Source organism: Cebus imitator, unplaced genomic scaffold, assembly GCF_001604975.1.
Source record: "Cebus imitator isolate Cc_AM_T3 unplaced genomic scaffold, Cebus_imitator-1.0 Scaffold556, whole genome shotgun sequence".
Taxonomy (NCBI): Eukaryota; Metazoa; Chordata; class Mammalia; order Primates; family Cebidae; genus Cebus; species Cebus imitator.
Window position 1 is genome coordinate 510,922 of NW_016107871.1, and position 25,551 is coordinate 536,472.

General features: G+C 40.1%; 2 protein-coding genes across 24 annotated transcripts in view; one reads left to right on the forward strand and one right to left on the reverse strand.

Annotated features, from left to right (window-relative positions):
* Positions 1 to 25,551, forward strand: part of MAGI1 (membrane associated guanylate kinase, WW and PDZ domain containing 1) — a 678,927-nt gene that overhangs the window by 261,308 nt on the left and 392,068 nt on the right. The window lies entirely within an intron of this gene.
* Positions 5,059 to 5,796, reverse strand: LOC108294019 (60S ribosomal protein L15). Its single transcript, XM_017515753.2, has one exon. It carries the CDS (start codon positions 5,732 to 5,734, stop codon positions 5,120 to 5,122), a length of 615 nt encoding a protein of 204 aa, XP_017371242.1. The 5' UTR covers positions 5,735 to 5,796; the 3' UTR covers positions 5,059 to 5,119.

The window sequence follows — 25,551 nt, forward strand, 5'->3', positions numbered from 1 at the left end:
TTTTGATGATAGGGTGTCAATTTTAGATATTTCCTTGCTTCTAATGTGGGCATTTATTGCTATAAATTTCCCTCTAGACACTGCTTTAAATGTGTCCCAGAGATTCTGGTATGTTGTGTGTTCATTCTCGTTGGTTTCGAAGAACATCTTCATTTATACCTTCATTTCATTGTTCATCCAGTCAACATTCAAGAGCTAGTTGTTCAATTTCCATGAAGTTGTGCGGTTCTGAGTTAGTTTCTGAATCCTGAGTTCTAATTTGATTGTGCTGTGGTCTGAGAGACGTTTGTGATGATTTCTGTTCTTTTGCATTTGCTGAGGGGTGATTTACTTCCAATTATATGGTCAACTTTAGAGTAGGTGTGATGTGGTGCTGAGAATAATGTATATTCTGTGGATCTGGGGTACAGAGTTCTGTAGATGTCTATGTTACATTTGCTTGGTCCAAATCTGAGTTCAAGTCCTGGATATCCTTGTCAATTTTCTGTCTCATTGATCTGTCTAGTATTGACAATGGAATGTTAAAGTCTCCCACTATTATTGTGTGGGAGTCTAAGTCTCTTTGTAGGTCATTAAGAACTTGCCTTATGTATCTGGGTGCTCCTATATTAGGTGCATTTATATTTAGGATTGTTAACTCTTCTTGTTGCATTGATCCTTTTACTATTATGTAATGCCCTTCTTTGTATCTTTTGATCTTTTTTTGGTTTAAAGTCTGTTTTATCAGAGACTAGGATTGCAACTCCTACTTTTTTTGCTCTCCAGTTACTTGGTAAATCTTCCTCCATCCCTTTATTTTGAGCCTATGTGTATCCTTGCATGTGAGATGGGTTTCCTGAATACAGCACACCAATGGGTTTTGACTTTTTATCCAATTTGCCAGCCTGTGTCTTTTGATTGGGGCATTTAGCCCATTTACATTTAGGGTTAATATTATTATGTGTGAATTTGATCTTGCCATTTTGATGCTAGCTGACTGTTTTGCCCATTAGTTTACGCAGTTTCTTTATTCTGTCGATGGTCTTTACTACCTGGTACATTTTTGGAGTGGCTGGTACTGATTGTTCCTTTCTATGTTCAGTACTTCTTTCAGGAGCTCTTGTAAGGCAGGCCTGGTGGTGATGAAATGTGTGAGCAATTTTTTGTTCTTCAAGGATTTTATTTCTCATTCGCTTATGAAGCTTAGTTTGGCTGGATATGAAATTCTAGGTTGAAAGTTATTTTCTTTAAGGATGTTGAATATTGGGCCCCACTCTCTTCTGACTTGTAGGATTTCTGCTAAGAGATCCACTTTGAGTCTGATGGGCTTCCCTTTGTGGGTACCCTGACCTTTCTCTCTGGCTGTGCTTAGCATTTTTTCCTTCATTTCAACTCTGGTGAATATGACGATTATGTGCCTTGGGGTTGCTCTTCTTGAGGAATATCTTTGTGGTGTTCTCTGTATTTCCTAGACTTCAATGTTGGCCTGCCTTGCTAGGTTGGGGAAGTTCCCCTGGATAATATCCTGAAGATTGTTTTCCAGTTTGGATTCATTCTCTCCATCACATTTAGGTATACCAATCAAACGTATATTAGGTATTTTCACATAATCCCATATTTCTTGGAGGCTTTGTTCATTTCTTTTCACTCTTTTTTCGCTAATCTTGCCTTCTCATTTTATTTCATTGAGTTGATCTTCAATCTCTGATATCCTTTCTTCTCCTTGGTTGATTTGGCTATTGAAACTTGTGTATGCTTCGCAAAGTTCTTATGTTGTGTTTTTCAGCTCCATCATGTCGTTTATATTCTCTAAGCTGTTTATTCTCTTTAGCATTTAGTGTAACCTTTTTTCAAAGTTCTTAGTTTCTTTGCCTTGGGTTAGCACATGTTCTTTTAGCTCAGAGAAGTTTGTTATTACCCACTTTCTGAAGCCTGTTTCTGTCCATTCATCGGACTCATTCTCCATCCATCTTTGTTCCCTTGCTGCTGAGGAGTTGTGATCCCTTGGAGGAGGAGAGGCATTCTGGTTTTCAGTGTTTTCATCCGTTTCGCGCTGGTTTCTTCCCATCTTCGTGGGTTTACCTACCTGTGGTCTTTGTAGTTTACCTACCTGTGGTCTTTGAAGTTGGTGACTTCCGGTGCGGTCTCTAAGTAGACGTCCTTTTTGTTGATGCTGAAGTTATTTCTTTCTGTTTTTCAGTTTTCCTTCTAACAGGCCCCTTTGCTGTAGGATTGCTGGAGGCCCACTCCAGACCCTGCTTGCCTGGGGATCGCCTGTGGCGGCTACGGAACAGTAAGGGTTGTTGCCTGTTTCTTATTCTGTTATGTTCATCCCAGAAGAGTACCTGCCAGATGTCAGCCTGATCTTTCCTTTATTAGGTGTCTCTTTCGATATGCAGGGGTCGGGGAGCTGCTTGAGGAGACAGTCTGTCCCTTATAGGAGCTCAAGTGCTGAGCTGGGAGCTCAGTTGTTCCGTTCAGAGCTGCTGGGCAGGTATGTTTAAGTTTGCTGCAGTGGAACTCATAAATGCCTTTTTCCCCAGGTGCTCTGTCCTGGGAAGGTGGGGCTTTATTTATAAGTTCCTGATGTCCTGCTGCCTTTTTTCAGAGATGCCCTGCCCAGTAAGGAGGTAGTCTAGTCACAGTCTGCCAGCAGAGGCATTGCTGAGCCGCTGGGGGCTCTGCCCAGCTGCTGTGCGAACTTCCTTCTGGTTTTCTTTACAGAGGTACAGTTAGAACTGCCTTGGTAATGGCCATCTGCCTTAGTAATGGCGGCCTGCCTCAGTAATGGCAGTCTGCCTCAGCAATGGCAGACTGCCTCAGTAACGGTGGACTGCCTCAGTAGTGGTGGACTGCCTCAGTAATGGCTGACACCCTTCCCCGCACTGAGCTGGACTGTCCTGGGTCCAGCTGCACTTGCTGTGAAACTGTCAATCCAGAGTGTTTCAGATTGCTGGTCTTTGTGGTCCAACCCCCCTACTCTTAAGGTTGTTAATCTCTTAGGAGTGATGGCTGTTGTTTTAATATATTAGTTCCTCATCATAGTGATTCACGGTTGTTGAGAACTTGAGAGTACTTTTTCTACTCTGTCAGGTACTTTTATGAATACTTTACACATATTATTTCATTTATTTCTTACAACAGTCCTGCCAGGCAGGTAGAGTTTTTTTCCATTTACCAGATGAGGAAACTAGTGCCTGAACGATAAAAGAGGAGGCTGGTATGAGGTGGAGTCTATATCTTCACCCAGTTCTGCAGACCTCATGACCTCTATGCTTCCTCATAACTTTCAATTCCTGCCTCCTCCCATTGCTTCCCTTCTTAAATTCACATGCTCTTAATTGCTTTCTGTGCATCTTTTCTGTCATCTGTAAACGCCAGAAATTCTCATCAGTCTGTGCAGTAATGGCGAACTGGATCATAAAACCAGGTCCCTGGTAATGTGCCCTGTCCCAAACTCATGCTCATTTACTGTATACTGCCCTCGGTGAGCCCGAAGTTTGTTAGCTTCCTGGTTTATGAAGCTTATTATGCTTTCTCATTTTTTTTTCTCTGCTCCCCGTTTGCTTCCTCTGTGTTTGCTTCAATCTCATGAAGTGTTCTCCACGTGGCAGCTCCTGGCCTACTTCCTTCTCATGGCTCCTGATCCCAAGGAAAGTAGTATCCCTCCCTTCTGGAACTATCATCATTCTCTGCAGAAAACTCAGTTGGGTCTTTTGCTTACATTAATGGTAACTGGCCATCCCAGGTCCTGTGCTTACTCCTGTGGTGAAAAAGCCAGGGTCTGCTGATGGACAGCTATATTCAAGTCCCGCTGGAATCAGCATAGAAGAGACAAAGGAGGAATGGCTTTTCTCCACTGTCTGACAGTATTAATAGGGGACACAGGTTCATAAAGTCTCTATTTTGATAAGGAAAGAGGAAATTAGACCCTACAAGGAAGGGTTTGGGCCTAGTAGGTTGTATTCTTTATTTTTTATTTTTTATTTTTTTTTAAGAGATGGGGTTTTACCATGTTGGCCAGGCTGGTCTTGAACTCTTGACCTCAGGTGATCCCACCCCCCTCGGCCTCCCAGAGTGCTGGGATTACAGGCGTGAGCTACTGTGCCCAGCCGGTTGTACTCTTTTAAAATATTCAAACCATAAATTAAGGTCTTACATGATCTAGCATCATAGAATAGACTTCAGACTCCAACTAGTTCCTGGTTTTCTTAGCATGCTCCAAACAGCAGTGGGGATTCCTGGGTTAGGCGGAAGGGGAGTCAAATCATGATGGGCCTTATTGAATAAAATTAAATCCATTAGGCTTTGTTTTCTATTAAAGGTTTCAAAATTTTTGTTGCTGACTCTAGCTTATTTGCTTTCTAATGCTATCAGAACATAAAACAATATGAGCTAAATAGCAAATAGCTATTAATCACATTTGGAGAAGGCTGGTTATACCTTATTTTGATAGCTAGCTTTAAACAAATTGCAGACATGTAAACTGATGGTTGAGCTTTTATATTACACAGTTGTAAAATTTTCTGTATTTATGATCAAATAAAATATCTCTGTTTTCCTATGTTCTGTGAAGAGATATTCACTTCCTCCTGGTGCTATACTACCTGAAATGATTAAGGAACACCTTTAGGACTTTGCCCCTCATGCTTCACCTACTATCCGAGCTGATATTTGCTGAGTAATCTTTTTTTTTTTTTTTTTTTTCCGAGACATTGAGACAAAATCGCTGTTTGTCACTCAGGCTGGAGTGCAGTGGCATTATCTTGGCTCACTGTAACCTCTGCCTCCTGGGTTCAAGTAATTCTCCTGCCTCAGCCTCTCGAGTAACTGGGACTATAGGCACATGTCATCACACCTGGCTAATTTTAATTTTTGTGTTTTTTAATGGAGACGGGGTTTCTCCATGTTGGCCAGGCTGGTCTTGAACTCCTGACCTCAGGTGATCTGCTCACCTTGACCTCCCAAAGTGCTGGGATTACAGGCATGAGCCACCTCATCCAGCCCATTAATCGTCTTTAAAAATAAAATAATTTACTAAAAAAGGATACACCTATATACAAACATCCAATATTTTTCTTTTTTTTTTTGACTGTCCTAAATTGTTTATTAGGTATGAATTTTACAAACTTTACTTATATTAGCTGTAACGGTGGAGCTGGAGAATATTGCGCCTTCTCCAAGCTGCCCGGCGAGAACCACCAATAGTGTGGTGGAACTTATGGCCCTTTCCAAGGCCACGGCTCTTTCGGCCTGCAGATGTCAGCCCACGCATCTCCCTGTGTTTGTGGACTGGTTTGGTGATCCACTGGGTGTCAGGATTTCTTCTGATAGCTTTATGGAATGGATCAATGAGAATAACCTCAAAAAATTTGTATGTGGAATCTTCGCCAACCCAGTAAGAATTCAGGACTCTTAGAGCCCCACAGTGGCGTCCAGCTCGCTCCTCTGCAACAGACTGAAGGCTTCGAGCAAACTTCAGCTGGTTAACACCATGRTGGACAGGCTTGCYGTAAGTTGCACCCTTAGGAACTGGGCGTTTTCGGCCACCACGGCGAACACGAATCCTATATATAACGTAACCTTGCTTGGCCTTGTAGCCCAGTCGGCGTGCTTTATCAGGCCGGGTGGGGCGGGGAGCCCTGTGGAGAGCAGAGAGCTGGTGGTATTGCCAGCAGCGGACCCTCAGAAGAAAGCGCATGACATCAGACTGCTTCTTTCTCCATAGCTCCTGGATGTACTTGTATGCACCCATCTTGGCTTACCTGATGGCTGCCGCCAGACGGAAAGGAAAGAGCTATACTCCCCACATCCAGTGTTTTTCTAATGATCACATTACCTATTATATTAAGAGCATCTTTCATACCTGTCCCTCAGCTCCCATGGTATGTGAGTCATACTTTGAGAAACACTTGAGGCACACAGGTATCATTTACACAAGAGTGAACTGAGGCATGTAGAGTACCTTGCCCCTATTAAGGGTTGCTGGACATGAGATCAGAGCTGGACAGTAGGTTTCCTCATGTTGGTTTCTTTCTGCACCTGGCAGGACGGATGGGAGCTTAAATTACCAATGCCCCACAGCACCTAGGAGGCAGCTAAAAGATGAACACATGGTAATATTTTTCATACTTTTAATAATTAGTGCTTCATCAATTTTGATGAAAAAACTGGGAATCCTGATGTTAGTTTTTTCAGAGACAGTCTTTGGAACTGGGAGAAGTAATAGAGTCTCTGGGAAATGCCGAATGGCCACATAGGCCTTCACCAACTGGTTGCATTTCTATAGGCAGGAGTCTGGAGCAAACTCATGGTAAGCAGACAAAGCTGTTTCTGCTAGCGATGTGTCTTCTTCTGCCTCTCTCATCTTTCTTGTACTCTCAGTAATAAGGTCCATGAGAGCAGTAATAGTGTCATGGACCCATGATAGCAGTCCTCCCAGGTGGCACGTAAATCTCCAAGTTGCAGCTTTCACAGTGAATTTTAGAAGTGCACATCTTTGCCTGCGGGTCCTGTTGGGTAAGGCAACTCTTGTTGAAGGTTTTGACAGGAGAGGCTCTCTCATTTGTGATATTCAAGCTACTTTATTGGGGAAGGGATGCAATAAAGGAAAGCTCTTTCTAGATACCCTCAGTCCCAAAACCTGAACTTGAGAGGCCTTCTCACCTTGCTTGCTTTTAACAGGCACTGTTATGTACAGATAGTAATCACATGTTTAAATCCAGGTAGATACTTACTTCCATAGTGTCCAGAGATATGTGTTATCAACATCTGAATCTTCTGACCAAAGGCAAATAGGGAATGGTGCTTCATAAAGTATCTTACCAGCTAGGGCTTCTTCATTTTTTATTTGCATGCCCATCGCCTTGAAATGCTGTGAAATTGCAGCTTGTACCTGAATGGAGCCTGGGATTGTTTATTTCTAAAAAGCTTCTTGTGATTTTGATGAACCTTATTTCTATTTATTTTGTATTTTTTTCTTAGAGACAGTCTTGCTCTGTTGCTCATACTGGAGTGTGGTGGCATGTTCATAGCTCACAGCAGCCTAAAACTCCTGGGTTAAAATGATCTTCCTGCCTCAGCCTCCCGAATAGCTGGGACTACAGGTGTACACTATCATGCCCTGCTGTGCTTATGAACTTTCAGTAGGAAGTACAAAGTGCATGTGCAATGTGAGCACATTTTTATGAAAAGATGAAAAGAAAACCAAGGAAAAACCCCATTATATGCTTATATGAGGATTATATACTTAAGTAATCATTTGGCTTTTTCTACTCATTTTTTTTTATCATCAGAAAAAGAAGATTGACAACTATTAAAGAATATTTTCCTATTATTTTCTTCAGTAAGAAAGCCAATATTGAGTTCAAGTTTTGCAGTTTTTTTTTTTTAAAGGCATTTCTTTTTGTTCAGGCACAGTGGCTTTAAAATTGAAATTCATCTGTTTTAGTTACCAAGAGGCTTTTTGCTGGTTTCAAGTTTCAAGGAGTTCTTAGTACTAAGTTTGCTTTGTCAAACTCCTGGTGGGCTGCAGTAAGATGACACTGGAAAATTTGCTTTGTCCCTGGAGTTTAAAGGGGAAAATATTATTCTCTATACAGAGCAGTTTTTATCTTCTTAAACACATTTTTCACATTTTCTGAAAGATAATGATTTCTTTAAAGTAATGCCACTGTTGTATTTTCTAAAGCAGAGATATTAAAAATTAAATTGTAAGAAGATTCAAACCAGGATTCCTGTGTGTTCTACCACAACTGGAAAATCTGAGCCTCTACTCCTGCATTTCATCTGTGCCATTTATTAATAGATGTGAATAAAGTCATTCTACCCATAGCTGGCTGTTATTATGTAAGCCTTGCAGGAGTGGTGAGTTTTTTAGAAAGCATTCTAACTTTCTGCTATTTGGATTTCAATGGTTTTTTTTTTTTTTTTTTTAGTGAAGCCAAACAAAGAAGAAAAAGCCTGATTGAAACAAGCAGGCTTTACTTTACCACTTCTTGGATTTAATATGGTGGCACCAATATCCTTAAGTACTTCTTTTTTTTGAGATGGAGTCTTGCTCTATTGCCCAGGCTGTAGTGCAGTGGCACGACCTCGGCTCACTGCAGCCTCAGCCTCTGGAATTCAAGTAATTCTCCTACCTCAGCCTCCGGAGTATCTGGGACTACAGGCGACACCACCACAGCCGGCTAATTTTTGTACTTTTATTAGAGACAGGGTTTCAACAAGTTGGCCAGGCTGGTCTAGAACTCTTGACCTCAAGTGATCTGCCCACTTTGGCCTCTCAAAGTTCTGGGATTATAGGCATGAGCCACCACATTCGGCTTCTTTAAGTAATTTTTTAAGCAACTTGTGTAAAGCGTTGCTAGAAGGAATAGAATGTTGCCTATTTTGGTTGCATTAAAACACAAAATTTCAACAAATTAAGTTTAAAGATCTTGCTTGCTTTTAGTAGCAATTCATGAATTGGAGAGCATGTCATTCAAAGATTTCGAAAAGGCACTCCATTGGGCACGTCAGAATGATCGGTTTTTATATGATAGCTTAAGCCAGGAACAAGGAAAGGGCATAAATAAAAAGTGGCTTGGTTTACATCAGGTTGCTTTTCGCATAAGGGTTAAAGCAGAGGTGTTTTCCCTTTCATGCCAGCTAGAACTGTCTAGGGATTTGGCTGTCATCTCTGTTTGTCATTTCTTCCAAGGTTAGACACCTTAGTTTTGTTTTGGTAAATGCAACTTTAGCATGAGTAACCCCATTTTGGTTTGGTCTTTTCTGTTGGGGCTTCGTGCAGGAGATCAGTCCAAAACAGTGGCCTCCTAACATAAATTTCATGTAAAAATTGTCAGAGTTTCATTTGGGGGCAGTTCTTTCTTAGTAGAAGGATGAATGGCTTTGAGCTTTGTTCCTCTCCTTTGCTTTTAATAGAGGCAAGGTTTTATTCACCATGTTGGCCAGGCTGGTCTCAAACTCTTTACCTCAAGTAATTCACCTGTTGCGGCCTCCCAAAGTGTAGGATTACAGGCATGAGCCACTGCTCAGGTCTGAAGTCTTCATTAAAAAAAAAAACAAAACTAAATTGTGAGTGAGTCAGAAAGAGATACATGTTTTTGGATCTGTAAGAAATATTATAGAACTTGGGGGATAACACTCTTGCTCGGGTCAAGCAGACAAGTAAAATGTGTGAATAGGTGATTATTGATAAGATAGAGAGGTAGACTTGATGATTTGGAGAGTTCATGCTAGCCAAACAGAACATGTGTGCAGATTGATTTTATGTGTCATGATTCTGCCATTCCTGCTACATAATCTAGAGCATGCATTTATATAAGAAAAAAGAGAAATGGAAACTCAGAGAGGGTGATATGACCTGCCCAAGACAGTAGTTTGTTACCAACCAAATTGGGACTAGAACCCAAGTATCTTTCATTCCCAGGCTAGTGTGCTTTCTCTTATTCTGTTGTTGTTATTATTATTATTATTATTACTATTATTATTATTTGAGATGGAGTCTCTCTCTGTCACCTAGGCTGGAGTGCAGTGGTGTGATCTTCGCTCACTGTGACCTCAGCCTCCCAGGTTCAAGCGACTCTCTTGCCTCAGCCTCCTGAGTAGCTGGGATTACAAGCGCCCACCACCACACCTGGCTAATTTTTGTATTTTTAGTAGAGATTGGGTATTACTGTGTTGGCCAGGCTAGTCTTGAACTCCTGACCTCAAGTGATCCACCCACCTCGGCCTCCCAAAGTGCTGGGATTACAGATGTGAGCCACTGCACCCGGCCTCTTATTCTGTTATAATAATAACTGTGATTAAGATCATTCTGGCATTTCAGCAGCTCACATTCCACATCCTTTTCATTTTATTAAGAGACCTTTAGTTTGTCATGTTTTGATGTCTTGAAGCTCTTGTGGGTGATTGGCAGATGCCGACTATGGTATAACTGGGATTAGATCATTGGTGTCTAGGCAAGGTAAAAAACAAAAACAAAACAAAACAAAAAACTTTAGCATCTATTCCTTAACCATATTCATTAGAACACTAGTATGGTTTTAAACTCCAAGAGGAGAACATGATATGTAATATCATGATATGTAATATCACATATCATTTCAAACTATTGGACCATGAGATTATCATTCTTCCCTCCCCTCCCCTCTCCTCCCCTCTCCTTTTTCCCCTCTTCTCCTCCCCTTTGTATATCTCATTCAATTCATGTTTTGAGATAATCTAAGGAACAATGCTTTAGATACACACGTAACATGATACTACTTGGGAGGGCTGTAGAATCCTTTGCAACCTAGTTTCAAATTTCTATTATCCACATCCTCTTTGGATACAATTTAGTTTGTGTTCCTCTTAAAGTATAGTACCCAGAAAGAATCACAATAGCTTGGGTATATTGTAGCTGTTGTCCACCAGGCCAGGATCGGGACTCCTTCTGCCTTGTTCTACATAATATTATGTGTTGAATGCAACCTTAGTTTATTAAACTCCCAATTTCTGAGTTGAAGAAGGTATCCCCCACTTTACCCAAAGGAAGGTTTTTTGAAGATTAATTTGTAAATTTGTGCCATGCCTTATATATAGAAAGAGCTGTGCTAAGTCTGTGCGATTTAATTAGTACCAAATATGTTAGGAAGGCAAATGTCAATATCCATAGCTGTTAAATAAACAAGCAGGAAAATGTTAGGTATAGTTCAGTCCTGCCCACTCATCTCAATTTAATAAGCAGTGAGAAGAAAGCCACAGATGGGACCAAGGTTGGGATGGTCAGATGAAATTATTTATTTAAGGGCAGCAAATGTTTTGGTGATATTAACAGGGTTCACAAATGTATTAAAAATTTAGGCAGATATTTGCAGAAACTGACTGTCGTATAGGAAGAATCATTGCTTTCCTTAGAAGCAAGATTGAGAAGACAGAGAAATCTGAAAATGGTGACCCATGTTGAAGACTGTCCATTGACTGATATAATGGAAAAATGGATAGATTTTGTGAGGAAGGAATCACGAGCATTCCCCAGCCAGTGATTAAATTCTCTACAAAATTAATTCCAAAAGGCCATATAGCCTCTGGTTGAATATTTCTAAAGAGCAGGAGCTCACAACTTCTCAAAGCAACTTAGGAAGACAGGAAAGCACCACAGCCAAATGGGTTTGGTATTAGCTTTTCCTGGGGACCTGAATCTTGACTCTTTCAACTCTAGCTAAATGACTTTGGATAAGTTACTTAAATGTTTTAAAGTTCAATTTTCTTTATTATATTTAAGGTAGAGTAGTACACCTCTCCCAAGTTTGTAAAGGGCATTAATGGGACTTTGGAGCTTAATGAGCAGTTGAACATTGTTTTTTTTATAGTTGTCCCTGCCAGTGCCACATCCAAATTCTTGGCCTTACCTCAAATAAAAACCAAGGTGCTTAATGGCAATCCTATTATGGGATCAGTAGCCTTTCCCCTCCTTTGGTAAAGGTTCATTCCCAAAACCAGACCTATAAATAGGATTTATTGTCTTTGCCAAATATTTTTATTCTACAACAGTTGATCACATATGTTATACTTTTAATAGAAACAGGCAAGTCATATAATGTTAGATAAATTCTGTAGCACTGAGAACACCATGTTAGGGGCTATCCATTGACTTCCATGATGAGAAGGATGCATTCCTTACCTTGGGGACATTCCCTCTTTCTGAAAATCAGCTTCATTGTTAGGTTGACTTAATTTAGTTTCTATAATTTCTTTAATTGTGTCCGTTTTTTGGTCATCTTCTTGATTCAGTGCTGAAGCCCCAGAAAATTAGTATACAGTCTGTTGCCATGTCACTTTGTGAGCCAAGTAAAAAAGGACAAAACAAGAGGTTCTGTTTTTAAATATGTAGGAGAAATCAACAAGCCCCAGGCATATACTAAATCTGTGTGTTTACACCTATGCTTATTCCAGAAACTAAAATAATTTCTGAAATTCCTTCCAAAAAGCCAAGTTAAATGACACGACTTTCTCACTGTATTCCAAAGAGGGTGTTTTTTTTTTTAATTTTTTATTTTTTATTTTTATAAAAAGGAAGCTGATTTATGGTGGATAGTGGATGGTGGATGTCTGCTGTCTGCTTTTAATGAATTTTTCCCCCAAGTATTCTGTAGAGTGAGGTGACCTTTCCAAAAGGCCTCAGTTTTCAGCCTTCTTTAAAACTTTAAGGTAAATTGAACTTTGATTTAGAGTAAAAAGTGAAGAACCAAATTAAACTGATGTTCCTTTTCTTTTAAAACATTGGTTCCTTTGAAAACATAGCAAACATAGTAAAATAGAATATCAACAACTCTTGCAATGTCAAAGCTAGACATTCAGATTTTCCTTTCCTTTTTGAATAGTTGGGGAGAGGAGAGTGGAGGGGGAGAAGCACAGAGAATGAATCACAACAATAGGTATTATCATGCTGGCTTACATTACATTTTTACCTGAGAATCTCTTGATCATTAAGTATCATGCCATTTTCACATCTACATTCTTTTTTATGGTGAGTGGGTGGGTGTGGAACTAGAAATTTTGGTTACTGTATTTGAGGATTTCATGTTGATCATAAAAGGAAAAGGAAGACCATAGACCATGTTAATACCCACTATAATCCTTTGAACAACCAGGTTTTTTTTTTCTTTTGAGACAGAGTCTTGCTCTGTCCCCAGGGTGGAGTGCAGTGGTGTGATCTCGGCTCACTGCAACCTCTGCCTCTGAAGGTAAAGTGATCCTCTCACCTCAGCCTCCCCAGCAGCTGGGACTACAGGCATCCACCATCACACCTGGCTAATTTTTGTATTTATTTGTAGAGATAGAGTTTCTCCATGTTGTCCAGGCTGGTCTCAAATTCCTCCCACCTCAGCCTCCTGACGTGCTGGGATTACAGATCTGAGCCACTGTGCCTGGCCTCACGATTTTCTTTTCTTTCTTCCTTTTTTTCTTAAAGCACATGTACGATGTGAAATATACCTACACTTCCGACTAGGAGACTGTGCTATTTTGTTACCATTAGTGTAGGGAAATGCTTATGGGCACAGATACCGCATTCAGACAGTTTGGGTTGGAATCAAGCCCTTATGTTAGCAGCTCTGTCACTTGGGAATGTTACTTTATTTCTTTATGCCACAATTTTCTGGGGTTGTTTTGAGGATTAAATGAGCTGCTATTTAAAAGGGGGTGACAGTGATGTGTGCTATGTAAATGTTATTGCAAGATAGACAGATTTTTACCTTCACCTTCCTGGTTTTTCCTCAGCCAGGCTTGAGAATTAAAGTACCATGAGAAAGAGTCACAGGAGAAAAACCTATCAATTTATGTAATGTAAGTCTTATGTGGCATGGGAACCCTTATATGGAAATGTAGATCTAAGGAAGTGGCAACACCTAGATGCTTTTATATTTGGTTGAACATAGACTATTCTGGAAAAGTAACTGAATTATGTAGAGAGGATGAAGGAAGGTAAGAATTATTTTAACAAAGTTTGTTCATATAGAATTCTCTTGGTCTCAACTTCCCATCCTTGATGATATGAATGTGACCTTCCTAAGAGTATAGGGAGGACACTTCCATATGGGGGTTTTATCCCTGCTTTCAGGAAGGAAAAGAGGAAGGTCAGAGAGCCTCTTGCACTGCAGATATCCCTTTGAATGGCTATTTTCCAAAGTAGTAGGGATGCTTCAAAAAATGTACCATCCCTGCTACTTTGGGGAATAGATGTTTTTTCCATTATTTGTTCCAGATTATGCAGCAATGAATATCTTTGTACGTGAAGTTATGCCTGCATTTAGACCACATTCCGGAAGGGGTAGAATGATGCTTGTATGAATTACTGTGCAGACCAGAGTTTCAGTCCCATCTCAACCACTTACTAGCTGTGTGACTTTGTGAGATACTTAATTTCTCAGGACCTCACTTTCCTTATCTATACAAGGAAAACAATAGTGCATATGTCAGTGGGTGGTTGTAAGAATTCAGTGATAAAAGTATGTAAAGGACTTAGCAGAGTGCCTAACCTATAATAACACACCCATGTGATATAACTAAAGAAACAAATAGAAAGTAATTATTGTTACCGATAGCATTTTTGTTTCTTTGGGCCCTGCTCATGATTCTCCAGTGAATGAACAAATGAACAATGAGTAGTCTTTTCTTGGGATCATTATAAAGTAAAATAATGATGGCATCCTTTGGAAATCTGTGCATTTTTTTCTTCCTTTTTTTTTTTCTTCCCATTCTTTGTACTTCACTTGTTCACCTGCTGTGCAGTAATGAGATTCCCAGGGGAGGCTGGTGTTCATAGAATCGGTCAGTGCCTTGCATGTCACCTCTGCTGCATGTATCTCCTGTATCATCAGCAGTCTCTAACTGTTCAGAGTTTCAGAATCTGAGAAGGAAGAAATGGATGTTCAAGTTGCTGAACTGTTAGCGGAACCCCCTTCCAGGAGGCATTTGTGATTCTCGTTGGAGCGAGAAAGAAACTACTTGAGCTGTGATTATTCATGGACTGCCTTCCTAGTAGACCCTGGGTATTGGAAGTGGCTTTTACTTGGTGAAATCAGCCATTCTGGGGTATTGTGAGCCCTGGATAGTGAGTTACCATAAAGAAAAAAATGGGGCAGTTCCCACCACCACCCTGTTGACCTCCTGAAAACTTTTTAGGCTCTTATTCCATTCTGCTCTATTGAGGTGTGGTTAGGGAAGGGTTAAGCAGTCCTCATTTTGTGTCTATTTAAACCCATTTAAGAACAAGATGGAAAATGCAGCTTTTTGTCTTGTCAGGACCATTTTTCATTTCTCACAGCACCATCCCACACCTGACTTGTTTTCACAAGCACTTGGGGGCTCAGCAATTCTTGAAAGGAGGGTGGAGATGAAACAGATCACATTCCCTAGTGAGTGGTACTGAGAGGCAAAAACAATCAGTTTTACCTGCAGCCATCATGGGTGTCCGTTTTCTGTGATTAACATGAAATTGTGCATTCTAGGCTCATTCTCTGCCGGTTAATGAGGAACCCGCTGGCTGATGGAATAAAGACTTCTCTTGTGGCATTGTGCATTTGGTTTGTGGCTGGCTTGAAACAAAATGGCTTGCCCCTCTTAGCCTCCTTGCTTTTGCCACTAGAAAAGAGACAGACATGAAAGCATGTGGAGAGGTTAGAAATGAAACCTCATGTAATTACTATAGGAAATGGCTTAACATTGTTGAAATTTAGCATTTTGCTGCCGTTCTGAAGAGTTCTTACTGGACAAGACTAGTACTAGGTGTATTGGAAAAATAATTGAATCTTTATAAAAATGTCTAACAGTATTCTTCATTTGACTCCATTTGTCTTCTATAATTGTACCAGGACATGATTCTTCCATTTCAATCTTGTATCTAATAATTATTCCCCTGTAATTTAGTTCACAATCAGGTGGTGAAGGTGTATAGATGTTAACTTGTGATATCTGAGAACTGTTTTCCCTGAAACATACCATCTTTTGCCTAGTACATCCCAGAGCACTCTGGAAATTGAATGTGCTTGGTGGAAGTCAAGAGGACTTGAATATTTCAGATCACATAGGTTGGTTAGCTACATCTGTCCTGTGGAAAGTCCACCTTCTTTCATCCTCAAATATCTGCGTGATTTCAGTGTTTGGGATCTCTGATTCTGTCTTCAGGCCGCCTGTCCGTCTATGGGTGCTATGTATGTTTAAAATGGCAAACAAGCTCACTGCATGCAAAGACTGTTTTCTGCCTACCTCTACCCCTTGTTTCAAAGAAGTGTTTCTGGGAAGCCTCCCTCTGACTGGCCATCTTAGGAGTATGGTCTCTTTCCCTCCTTCTCAGGTGGGTCTCATCTGTTGAGATTTTATGTTGATGAGAACTTCCTCAAACCCTGTCTTTCACTTATGAGGCAGTGTTGTGTGGTAGCTAGGGACAAAGGCTTTGCAGCCTGACAGCCTGGGCTCAGTTAACAACTGTAGGCTGGGCCAGTGGCTCATGCCTGTAACCCTTCCTCTTTGAGTGCCAAAGGAAGAGGATCACTTGAGGCCAGGAGTTTAAGATCAGCCTGGGCCACATAGTGGGACCCCATCTTTACAAAAAATAAAATAATTAGCTGGGCATGGTGTTGTGGACTTGTATTCCTGTCTTGTATTCTAATCTATTCCTATCTTTTATATTCCTGTATTCCTATCGTTTGAGCCTAGGAGTTTGAGGATGCAGTGAGCTATGATTGCACCACTGCACTCCAGCCTGGGTGACAGAACAAGACCCCATCTCTTAAAAAAATATTTACAGCTCTGTTGCTTCCTGTGTGACCTTGGGCAGGTTTCTTACCCTTTCTGGTTCAGTTTCTTCCTTTTAAAAGAGAATAATAGTAGTAACTACCTCTTAAAGCAGTGTCTAGTGTGTCGTAAACAATTACTAATCAGCAGACATTTATTGTGAAACTCCTGTGAGCTAGACTTACAGCTGGACATTATGAAGGAAGAAGGGGAGGAGGAGAAAGAGGAAGAGAAGACGGTGACAACAATCATAGTAACAGTGGTTAGCGTTTATTCTCCATGTGCAGCATGCCAGACCCTGTGTTGAGAGTTTGACCTCCAACACAATTCTATTAGATGAAGGTGCAATATTACATATATTGTATCATCCCATTTTTGCCAAGGAAACTGAAGGTTAGAAAGGTTGTGTGGCTTTCTACTAGTCAGGGCTAGTTACATGCTAGAGCCAAAATTTGAATCCAGGCTAATTCTAGAGCCCTGAATCTTAATTTCAGTGCTATATCACTCAAATAAAAATGGGCTCCCTTTTTAGTCTTTCTCATCTCTTCACTACCTCTTTAAATAAGGAGGTATAGACTCTATCAGTTTTACTGGAACACATTACATATTCAAGCCCACATTTATTAGCCCCAGCTTTGCCCCATGACTTTGAAATCAAGACCATTCTCTTATGCCTTTAATAACAGAAAAGAAAATAAATGCAAGTAAATGTTGAAGACTTCTGTTTGATTGGTCTTGTGCTCCATATAACTTGAAATCAGCCTCCTCTGCCCCCCATCCACTGCTGCTGGTTAAGATAGATAGTATTTTGCAATAAATGCTTTTTTTCAATTTTGGGTTTTCTATCCCACTCTTTTGGTTCTTTGCTAAGATAATATTCTGTTTTAATGGCACACATTGTCCTGAGATCCAACTAACAAGAATAACAAGAGCAGCTGCCTGTTGCAGTTCAGTGTTTCTTTTGTGCTAAGCACAATGTAAGGAACGTTATCTCCTCTTTTCCTCACGACACATTCCCATTTTATAGATAAGGAGACTGACACTTGGATGGGTTCAGTGACATCCATGACTATGTGGCATTGGATGAGATAGTTATAATTTTAGCAGCTCAGTTCAGTATTTTAAAAACTGTCCTAGAGGAGGGCATCATGTATTGAGAGGAAGAACACTAAAATTAGGGACTTGATTCGATTCCCTGTTCTCCTGCTCACCTATCGGGAAAGTGTAGATGAGTTGGTTTTCATTTCCTTCACTTTCAGTTTCCATCCCCCACTGCTGGCTATGAGATCATAAATGAGAAAGCTTGCAAGGATTAGATGGATTTAACATGTGAATTCTAACATTCACCAGCACATATGTTCCTTGAGTATCTTGTTTTTAAAATGTGGGGACTAAGTAAACATTTGCCTATTTTTCAGAATTCTTGGAGGTGTGTGTTGGAGCCAGTAAAGAGTTTTGAGTCAGAAAGTTTACCTTTCTGAGAAACACTGCCCTCATTGAATGAAGGCAACAACAATATTATTAATTGATTTCTCACAGTTTCTCAGCCTTGCCATATTTGAGGCAGAATACTGCTTGTTGTGGAGGCCGTCCTGTGCATTGTAGGGTATTTAGCTGTATCCCTGGTCTCTACCCATTAGATACCAGTAGCATCCCCCATTTGTGACAACCAATAATATGTCTAGAGGTTGACAGGTGTCCCCTGCATGATAGTCCCCTATTTGAGAACTGCTACTTTGGGAATATATAGTGAAAATTAATTTACTTAAAAATACTATAAATATACCAGAGGCTGGGTAAAATATGGTAATGGATTCGTGTGGGCAGTTTGCAAAATCTGGCTCACTGAGGACCAAAAAGGACATTTTTTCCAGGTATTTCAAGAGTGCTGTTTTTAGAAACGAGCTCCAAGTGATTAAAAGAAAAGAGCAGTCAGAATGGATGTCTAATATTTGGATGGTTTTGAATAGAATAAAATCAATGGTGTAAGTAAGCATTTTTGAAAAGGATGAATGATCTTTCTCTCTCTCCTTTCTCATAGTTTTGTTTATAAGCTTTATTTCTCTTCCTAGATGCTCCACTTTGTGTCTTTCCATAAAAAGGTGATTGGCTCAATAGCTGCATTTTAGGGAGTCTTTTCTGCATTTCTCTGAAAAGACGCAACTGGGACTGGGAGATTTATCTCCTGAAGTCAACAGAACTTTGAAGTCAGCAAGTGTTGCTGTTGCTTTGGTTGGAACCCACTGAATTTGATCCTAGGATTTCAGGTGACTTAGAACTTTGTGTGTGTAAGATGCTGTGATATCACAGAAATGGGTCTCAAGCCAGTTTTTCCTGAAGGAAGTTTCTGGAAAGAGAAGAAATGCTCTGAAGTATCTCCCTAGAGAAGATTGTGTCTTTATTGTTTAAGGGAAATTAGGTGACACATTTAGTTAAAGTTTGAAGTGTGTCTTGCTTTTTAAACCAGTGAATGTCTCAGCTTTATAAACCAGAGAAGGCAGAAATGAGTATTTAATTTCTCAGCCAATTTATTTTAGGTTTTCTTTCTTTAAATCATGTGGCTGAGAAACTTAAAAGTTGAAGCAGTTAATAGTTCCCACATGAACTAAAACACTTCTGAGAAGATGGTTTAAGTCACTAGGAGGGTATGGTTATATTTATAGAAATTGATTGATTGATTGATTGATTGATTGATTGAGACGAAGTCTGGCTCTGTTGCCCAGGCTGGAGTGCAATGGTATGATCTGGGCTCACTGAAACCTCTGCCTCCCAGGTTCAAGCAATTCTCTTGCCTCAGCTTCCTGAGTAGCTAGGATTACAGGTGCGCACCACCATGCCCAGCTAATTTTTGTATTTTTAGTAGAGATGGGATTTTGCCATGTTGGCCGGGCTGGTCTTGAACTCCTGACCTCAGGTGATCCACCTGCCCTGGCCTCCCAAAATGTTGGGATTACAGGCATGAGCCACTGCACCTGGCCAGAAATTTAATTTATGGTACATTTTTGAAAAAAAACTAATCACTGGTTATATAACTACATTGGAGTTTCTTTATTTTAAAATTTCAGAAAACCTCTTTTGCGTGGAAGCCCTCTCCCTGGCCTCCAGCTTTGGTCCTCTGGAATGGATATACGTCAGTGCTTGTGCCCTGAAACTCAGTGAAAATTAAAAGAGTTAACATAGGAAATTATATATATATTCTCTCTCCAAATTACTGTTAAAAAGTAGCAAATGGAAAGCTACATAATTTGAGAAGGGCTCCTAAGTGATTTTGTAAACCTCCAGGCAAGGAGGTAGCTACCCAGAGCTGTGATAAATTATGAGATTCTCAAGTATATTTTCTTAAGTGTCTGAAAAGAATTATTTCAATATGGTATTTGAGTTATTTTCTTTAACTAAAATGCTTTCAAATTTGGCATTCCGTGTATGGGTTCATACATAAGTTCATTACCAGAGGATTTCTGTTTTTCATCAAGAATAGGTAATAAAGTATCCTGCTTGTATGATAGTTTGTTCGTGTATGTGGGTATTATGTTGTTTTAGTTGAGACTGAAATGTAGGCACTGTCTTCTATCGCTTTCATTTTAGCCGTATTCTCTGAGCACTCTGTATTGAAGATAAGACTGTCTCCTGATGACTTCAAAATATGTCATCTGGAAATATGACTGTAATTTTTCATAGAGGTAGTTTACAGGAAGAGACTGTGCCACCATAATTCACTTCAGAGTGTGTACAGTTGGCAAAGGACGTATCTCAGGATGTACAGAGATGCTTATGAAAGACTTGTTAGGGTAGAGACCTCTGCTGACATCAGGAGCCGGAGGCTGGGGTGAACATGTATCATTTATAAAGACATGTTCTGGTTGTTCTGTCTTAGGACAGGGTTGTATTTAAATAAGCAGGGTCCCCGTGAGAAGTATGACCTTTACTCATGTTTTTATGAGAGATTTAAAGTGTTCTAAAGTTACTACTACATGTGTCACTTTTACTGAAGTCTTCCAGCTTCTCTTTTCTCTAGCTCCCCATCACTTGAGAGCATTGTTCTCACCCACACCAACATGCACCACCATTTAACTTACTTACGCTGTGCAAAAACATGCACAATTTCTTCCCCACTGGCCATCTTTAGAATCCATCTTTAGAGGAGTGTAGTCCCTAACTCCTTATATTTTCTCAGGGAAAACTACATGGGTTTGTCCCCTTTCTTCTCAGTAAGTGGGGATCAATCACAGAGCGAACTAAGTTGAAAAAGATAGAAGTCCATAAACCCCAACACAGTTATTTTTAACTTCATGAACATTGTGTAGATGTTCCCAGATATAGAAAATATTTGGAATCTCATTCTGAAAGTTGAAATTATTTTAAAGACTTAAGGGGAGAACTTATTCAGAAGTAAGTAATGGTAAAACTATGAATTTGAAATGTAAGTGACCACAAATGATGGATTTTGAATTATCTAGGTTTAGATTATTCAGTGTTTATATTACAGAATGATAATGCATAAAGTTGTCTCCAGGGTAACAGTTTTCTCAAATTAGTAGTATCTGAAATGAGTTGGCATGAGGTTAATAAGATTTTATTTTAATAATAATGGTAACTTTGCAGAATAGCTGTTGCCTGAATTTTTTCAGGCTTACTCAATTGTGGGTAAGTTAATTTCATTATTCACATGAGAAAATATTAAAGCATTATGCTAACCTTCCTGTAGGCCATAAAAGTATACAGTTGTATCCTTGGGTCTCATTTACATTTTCTTAGAACACTTAATCATTTTATATGCCTATATGTAAATTCCTACCACTTGATGCTGGATTGTATCACAGACTATCTAGAAGAAATGAATTCTAATTACCACCCGCACTGTTTCCCTGCCCCCGCACCACTTTATACAAAACAGTGATTTTTCATTCAAATACACTTTAATGTGCTTGACTGAATATTCTGATATCAGAGACCAAAGGTATACATCAAAGAATATGGGTTCGATCAGTTCAGATATGACCCTGAACCTGTCCAAATTACTTAAGCTTTCTAGCTTTTTCTCTTTGATTGTTAGAGAAAACTACCTCCTTGAGTGAACTGTAAGCGTTAATTGATAGAGTGTAAATATACTATTTGTGGCCAGGCATGGTGGCTCATGCCTAATCCCAGCACTTTGGGAGGCTAAGCCGGGCGGATCACCTGAGGTCAGGAGTTAGGGACCAGCCTGGCCTACATGGTGAAACCCCATCTCTACTAAATCTACAAAAATTAGCTGGGCCTGGTGGTGCGCGCCTGTATTCCCAGCTACGAGGGAGGCTGAGGCAGGAGAATCACTTGAACCCGGGATGTGGAGGTTGCAGTGAGACAAGATTGTACCACTGCACTCCAACCTGACTGACAGAGCGAGATTCCATCTCAAAAAAGAAAATGAATAAACGAACTATTTGTGGTGTAGCAGTAATTTAATTGGCCAGTCCCTTTCTTACCTCTCTTTATATGAAAGATACTTCTTTTTAAAGATAGAAAACTAGCTGATACTTACTCTAAATAAGTGTAACCTCCAAGATTTAGTCTCTAATTTGGACAGTAATCCAAACTAGTTGGCTAAGATGTTGCCATATGTTCATTTGTAACTTGGCATATTTGGTTTGAAATAGTGAGAATAAAGTATTTGGAAACCCAGCAGGCCTTCTCCAAAGCTTTAGTTCTTTTAGCTGCCTAGAACTAGCACTGCCTTTAAGGGGGAAACCCAGTTTACACGAAACTCTTTTCCGTAAGGCATTGCCTTTGAAAGTGGCAATAATGGAAAGGCAGGCCCAACATCAAAAAGTGAATCGTGAACTACATCTAATGAGGTACTTGTTTCAAAAGCTTGTGGAATAACTTTCTTGGTCTTGAAAAGTGATGTTACACACAGAAATCTGGGAACAAAAACGAGTGAGTGAGCATAAAATTGGGTGAATGAGTTTTTCTGTGCCCTGTAAGTCCTTGATAGATGTTTTAAATAGTTATTTTTTTCCTTTCTTCAGTAATTAACTCATTATTTTTTTCCTCTTGCAATCATCACTTGAATGAGAATGGAAATTAATTGTAAATGTGCCATTGTTTTGACATCACCTCCTGGCATATTTGCTTGATTCACACTTTGTAGTTGTGATCAAAATTCTGTCTCTCAGTAATAAGAAGGAATTGTGGATTTTGCTTTTATCCTTTAAGATAATTGGTAAAAAGTCACTATATTATAGCAGTATTTATCATGTGATAGATTCAAGTGAACAGAAAATGAGGTTGGGGAATTGAAGAAATTCTTTGGGAATCCCTAAGATCAATGAGAAAGATATTGTATGATTATAACTAATGCAGAGGGCACAATAAGTTATTCATTCTGTTAGACATTGTGTTCATTCAGATATTCCCTACAGCCTATACCTGCAGCTGTGTGGTCCTTTTCCATGCCTATGATCTTGAAGTTAGATGGTTCACCCCTTCTGGGCCCTTCTGCTTTTCCTAGAATTTCAACTTTACTTTTTCTTTCTCCTGAATATTACCCTTGGGAGGCAGTTTTGTGTGGTGATTAAAAGAATGGGCTTTGGAATCAACTTACCTGGGCTTGAGCCTAGACTCTTTCACTTGCCAGCTATATAACATGGGCACAAACTACTTTTTTTTTTTTCTTTTTAAGATAGAGTTTTACTCTTGGTGCCCAGGCTAGAGTGCAATGGCGTGATCTTGGCTCACTGCAACCTCTGCCTCCTAGGTTCAAGCGATTCTCCTGCCTCAGCCTCCCGAGCAGCTGGGATTACAGGCATGTACCACCATGCTCAGCTTATTTTGTGTTTTTAGTAGAGACAGGGTTTCACCATGCTGGTCAGGCTGTTCTTGAACTCCTGACTTCAGGTGATCCACCTGCCTCGGCCTCCCAAAGTGCTGGTATTACAGGTGTGACAGATTACTTCTTTAACTCTTAGTTACTTTACCAATAAAATTGGGATAATAGCCATATCCACTTCATAGGTGTTTTTGGTGAAGATTCGGTGAGATAACATGGGAGAATGCTTCGTATTAGTATTTTTCTTAGTTTTCTCATTGGGTTGACGATGGCAGAGTGTCTATAATACCACAAATGCTAATTAGCCTGGACGGTTTAGATAACACAAAATCAACTGAGTGTATGTGTTTGCAGTATCCCTATGGTTCTCAGGCATTCAGTTTCAATTCAGGATATATGAATCTTTCCAGATTTTCTTATCCCGGCCTCTGCCATCTTTGGTGTTGCACTGTGACATTCATCTTTCCTTCTTTCCCTATTTCTCTTTTAGACACTGTTGAAGAAAAAAATTATTCTGGCACTTGTTAAAATTGTCCAGAAGACTTTACTGAGGACTACTGTAATAGGGGTATTACAATAGAGGAGAGAGATCAGGCTCAACTTTGAATACAGCCAGGACAAGTGGAATTTATAGCTAATGAGCAGGGGTGGGGGTGAGGGGAGGTCAGTAGATGGAAAATGACTTAAGAGGAGATATCAGAGTAGGGGGGTTCTGGCTACACTCACCTAACAGGATTCTTGCTGAAGGCAGGCCAAGATGATCAGATATCAAGGACTGGGGTCGGGGTGGGATATGACTTAGTAGGATTCTTTGCTAAGACTGGGCTGGCCAGCCAAAGACAGGACAGGGGTTAAGGCTGAGGCCTTGTCAGAAAAGAGGGCTCATAGGAACCAGACTGAAGTTTGATCAAGAAGAGACACTGTCGACACACATCAAGACCTTGTCCTCAGCCAAAAATACATGCCTGCATGACACCGTAACCTTAGTAGCTTGCTTCTGCATGCTTAGGAATTGTACCTCTGAGATTACAGATGCCATTTACAAGATTACTTTTAACATTTTATGGAGAACAGCCATTTTGGATTAATTATTAATTTTGACATTAAATTACATTGATTTGATTGGTTACTAATTATAAAGCACTTTCCCATATATTATTTTATTTATTCCTCACCCCAAACGTAAGCAGGCATTTCCTCATCTTACAGGAGACAATTAAACCTTAGAGAGGTTAAGTGACTTACCTAACATCATATTAAAGTAAACAATAGAAGCTGAGTTTTGAATCTGATGCTAAAGCTGCTTCTAAGTATCTTTAAAGATGTCTTTGCTAGGTGCAGTGGCTTACGCTTGTAATCCCAGCACTTTGGGTGGCCAAGGTGGGCATGTTGTTTGAGCGCAGGAGTTTGTGACCAGCCTGGGCAATATGATGAAACCCTGTCTGTACAAAAAATACAAAAAAAATTTAGCCAGGCCTTGTGGGTTGTGCCTGTAGTCCAGCTACTTGGGGGCGCTGAGGCGGGAGGATGGCTTGAGCCCGGGAAATTGAGGCTGCAGTGAGCTGAGACTGCGCCACTGCACTCCAATCTGCGTGACATAGCAAGACCCCATTTCCAAAAAGCAAAAAACCTCATAAGATATCTTTAAGGATAAATAGCTTTTAAAAAAGTTCTTCCATAAGAAATTCTGTGTTTGTAAAAGAATAGAATAAAGAAGGAAATTTTTTTTTTTTTTTTTTTTTTTTGGAGACGGAGTCTTGCTCTGTCGCCAGGCTGGAGTGCAGTGACGCAATCTCGGCCCACTGCAACCTCCGCCTCCTGGGTTCAAGCGATTCTTCCACCTCAGCCTCCCGAGTAGCTGGGACCACAGGCATGCGCCACCATGCCCGGCTATTTTTTGTATTTTTAGTAGAGGCGGGGTTTCACCATGTTGGCCAGGATGGCCTCGGTCTCTTGACCTCGTGATCCGCCCACCTCGGCCTCCCAAAGTGCTGGGATTAGGGGCGTGACCCACTGTGCCGGCCAGAAGGAAATTTTTAAAAACTGTATGCAGATCAAGTCTTTTGATTCTAAATATTGTACATCTTTTAAACTGTAAAGTTGTTATATAAACTTGAGTGTAAAGTTTTAGTATATATTCTTTAGAGAGAGAACATATACATGGTATGCACATGCATATGCAAATATGCACACATACGTCCTTACACACTGTCCGCATTTGATTCAGTGATACTTGCAAAGGCCATTCTTCAGTGACATTTAGAAACTTCCTTTGTCATCCCTCTCTTTCCTAAGGCCACTATTAAATGACAAAATCACCGTCTTTTCCACTTGGTAAGAAGTACATACTGCTAGCATCCAGGAAGTGTTTTTTAGAACGCTGCTTATCAGAACCGTGTACAACAATGACCTTTTCTCCAAAGGTCAGTGCAACATCATAATGTTAGATTGAAAAGAGACATCAAAGTAGACAAAGGGAGAGA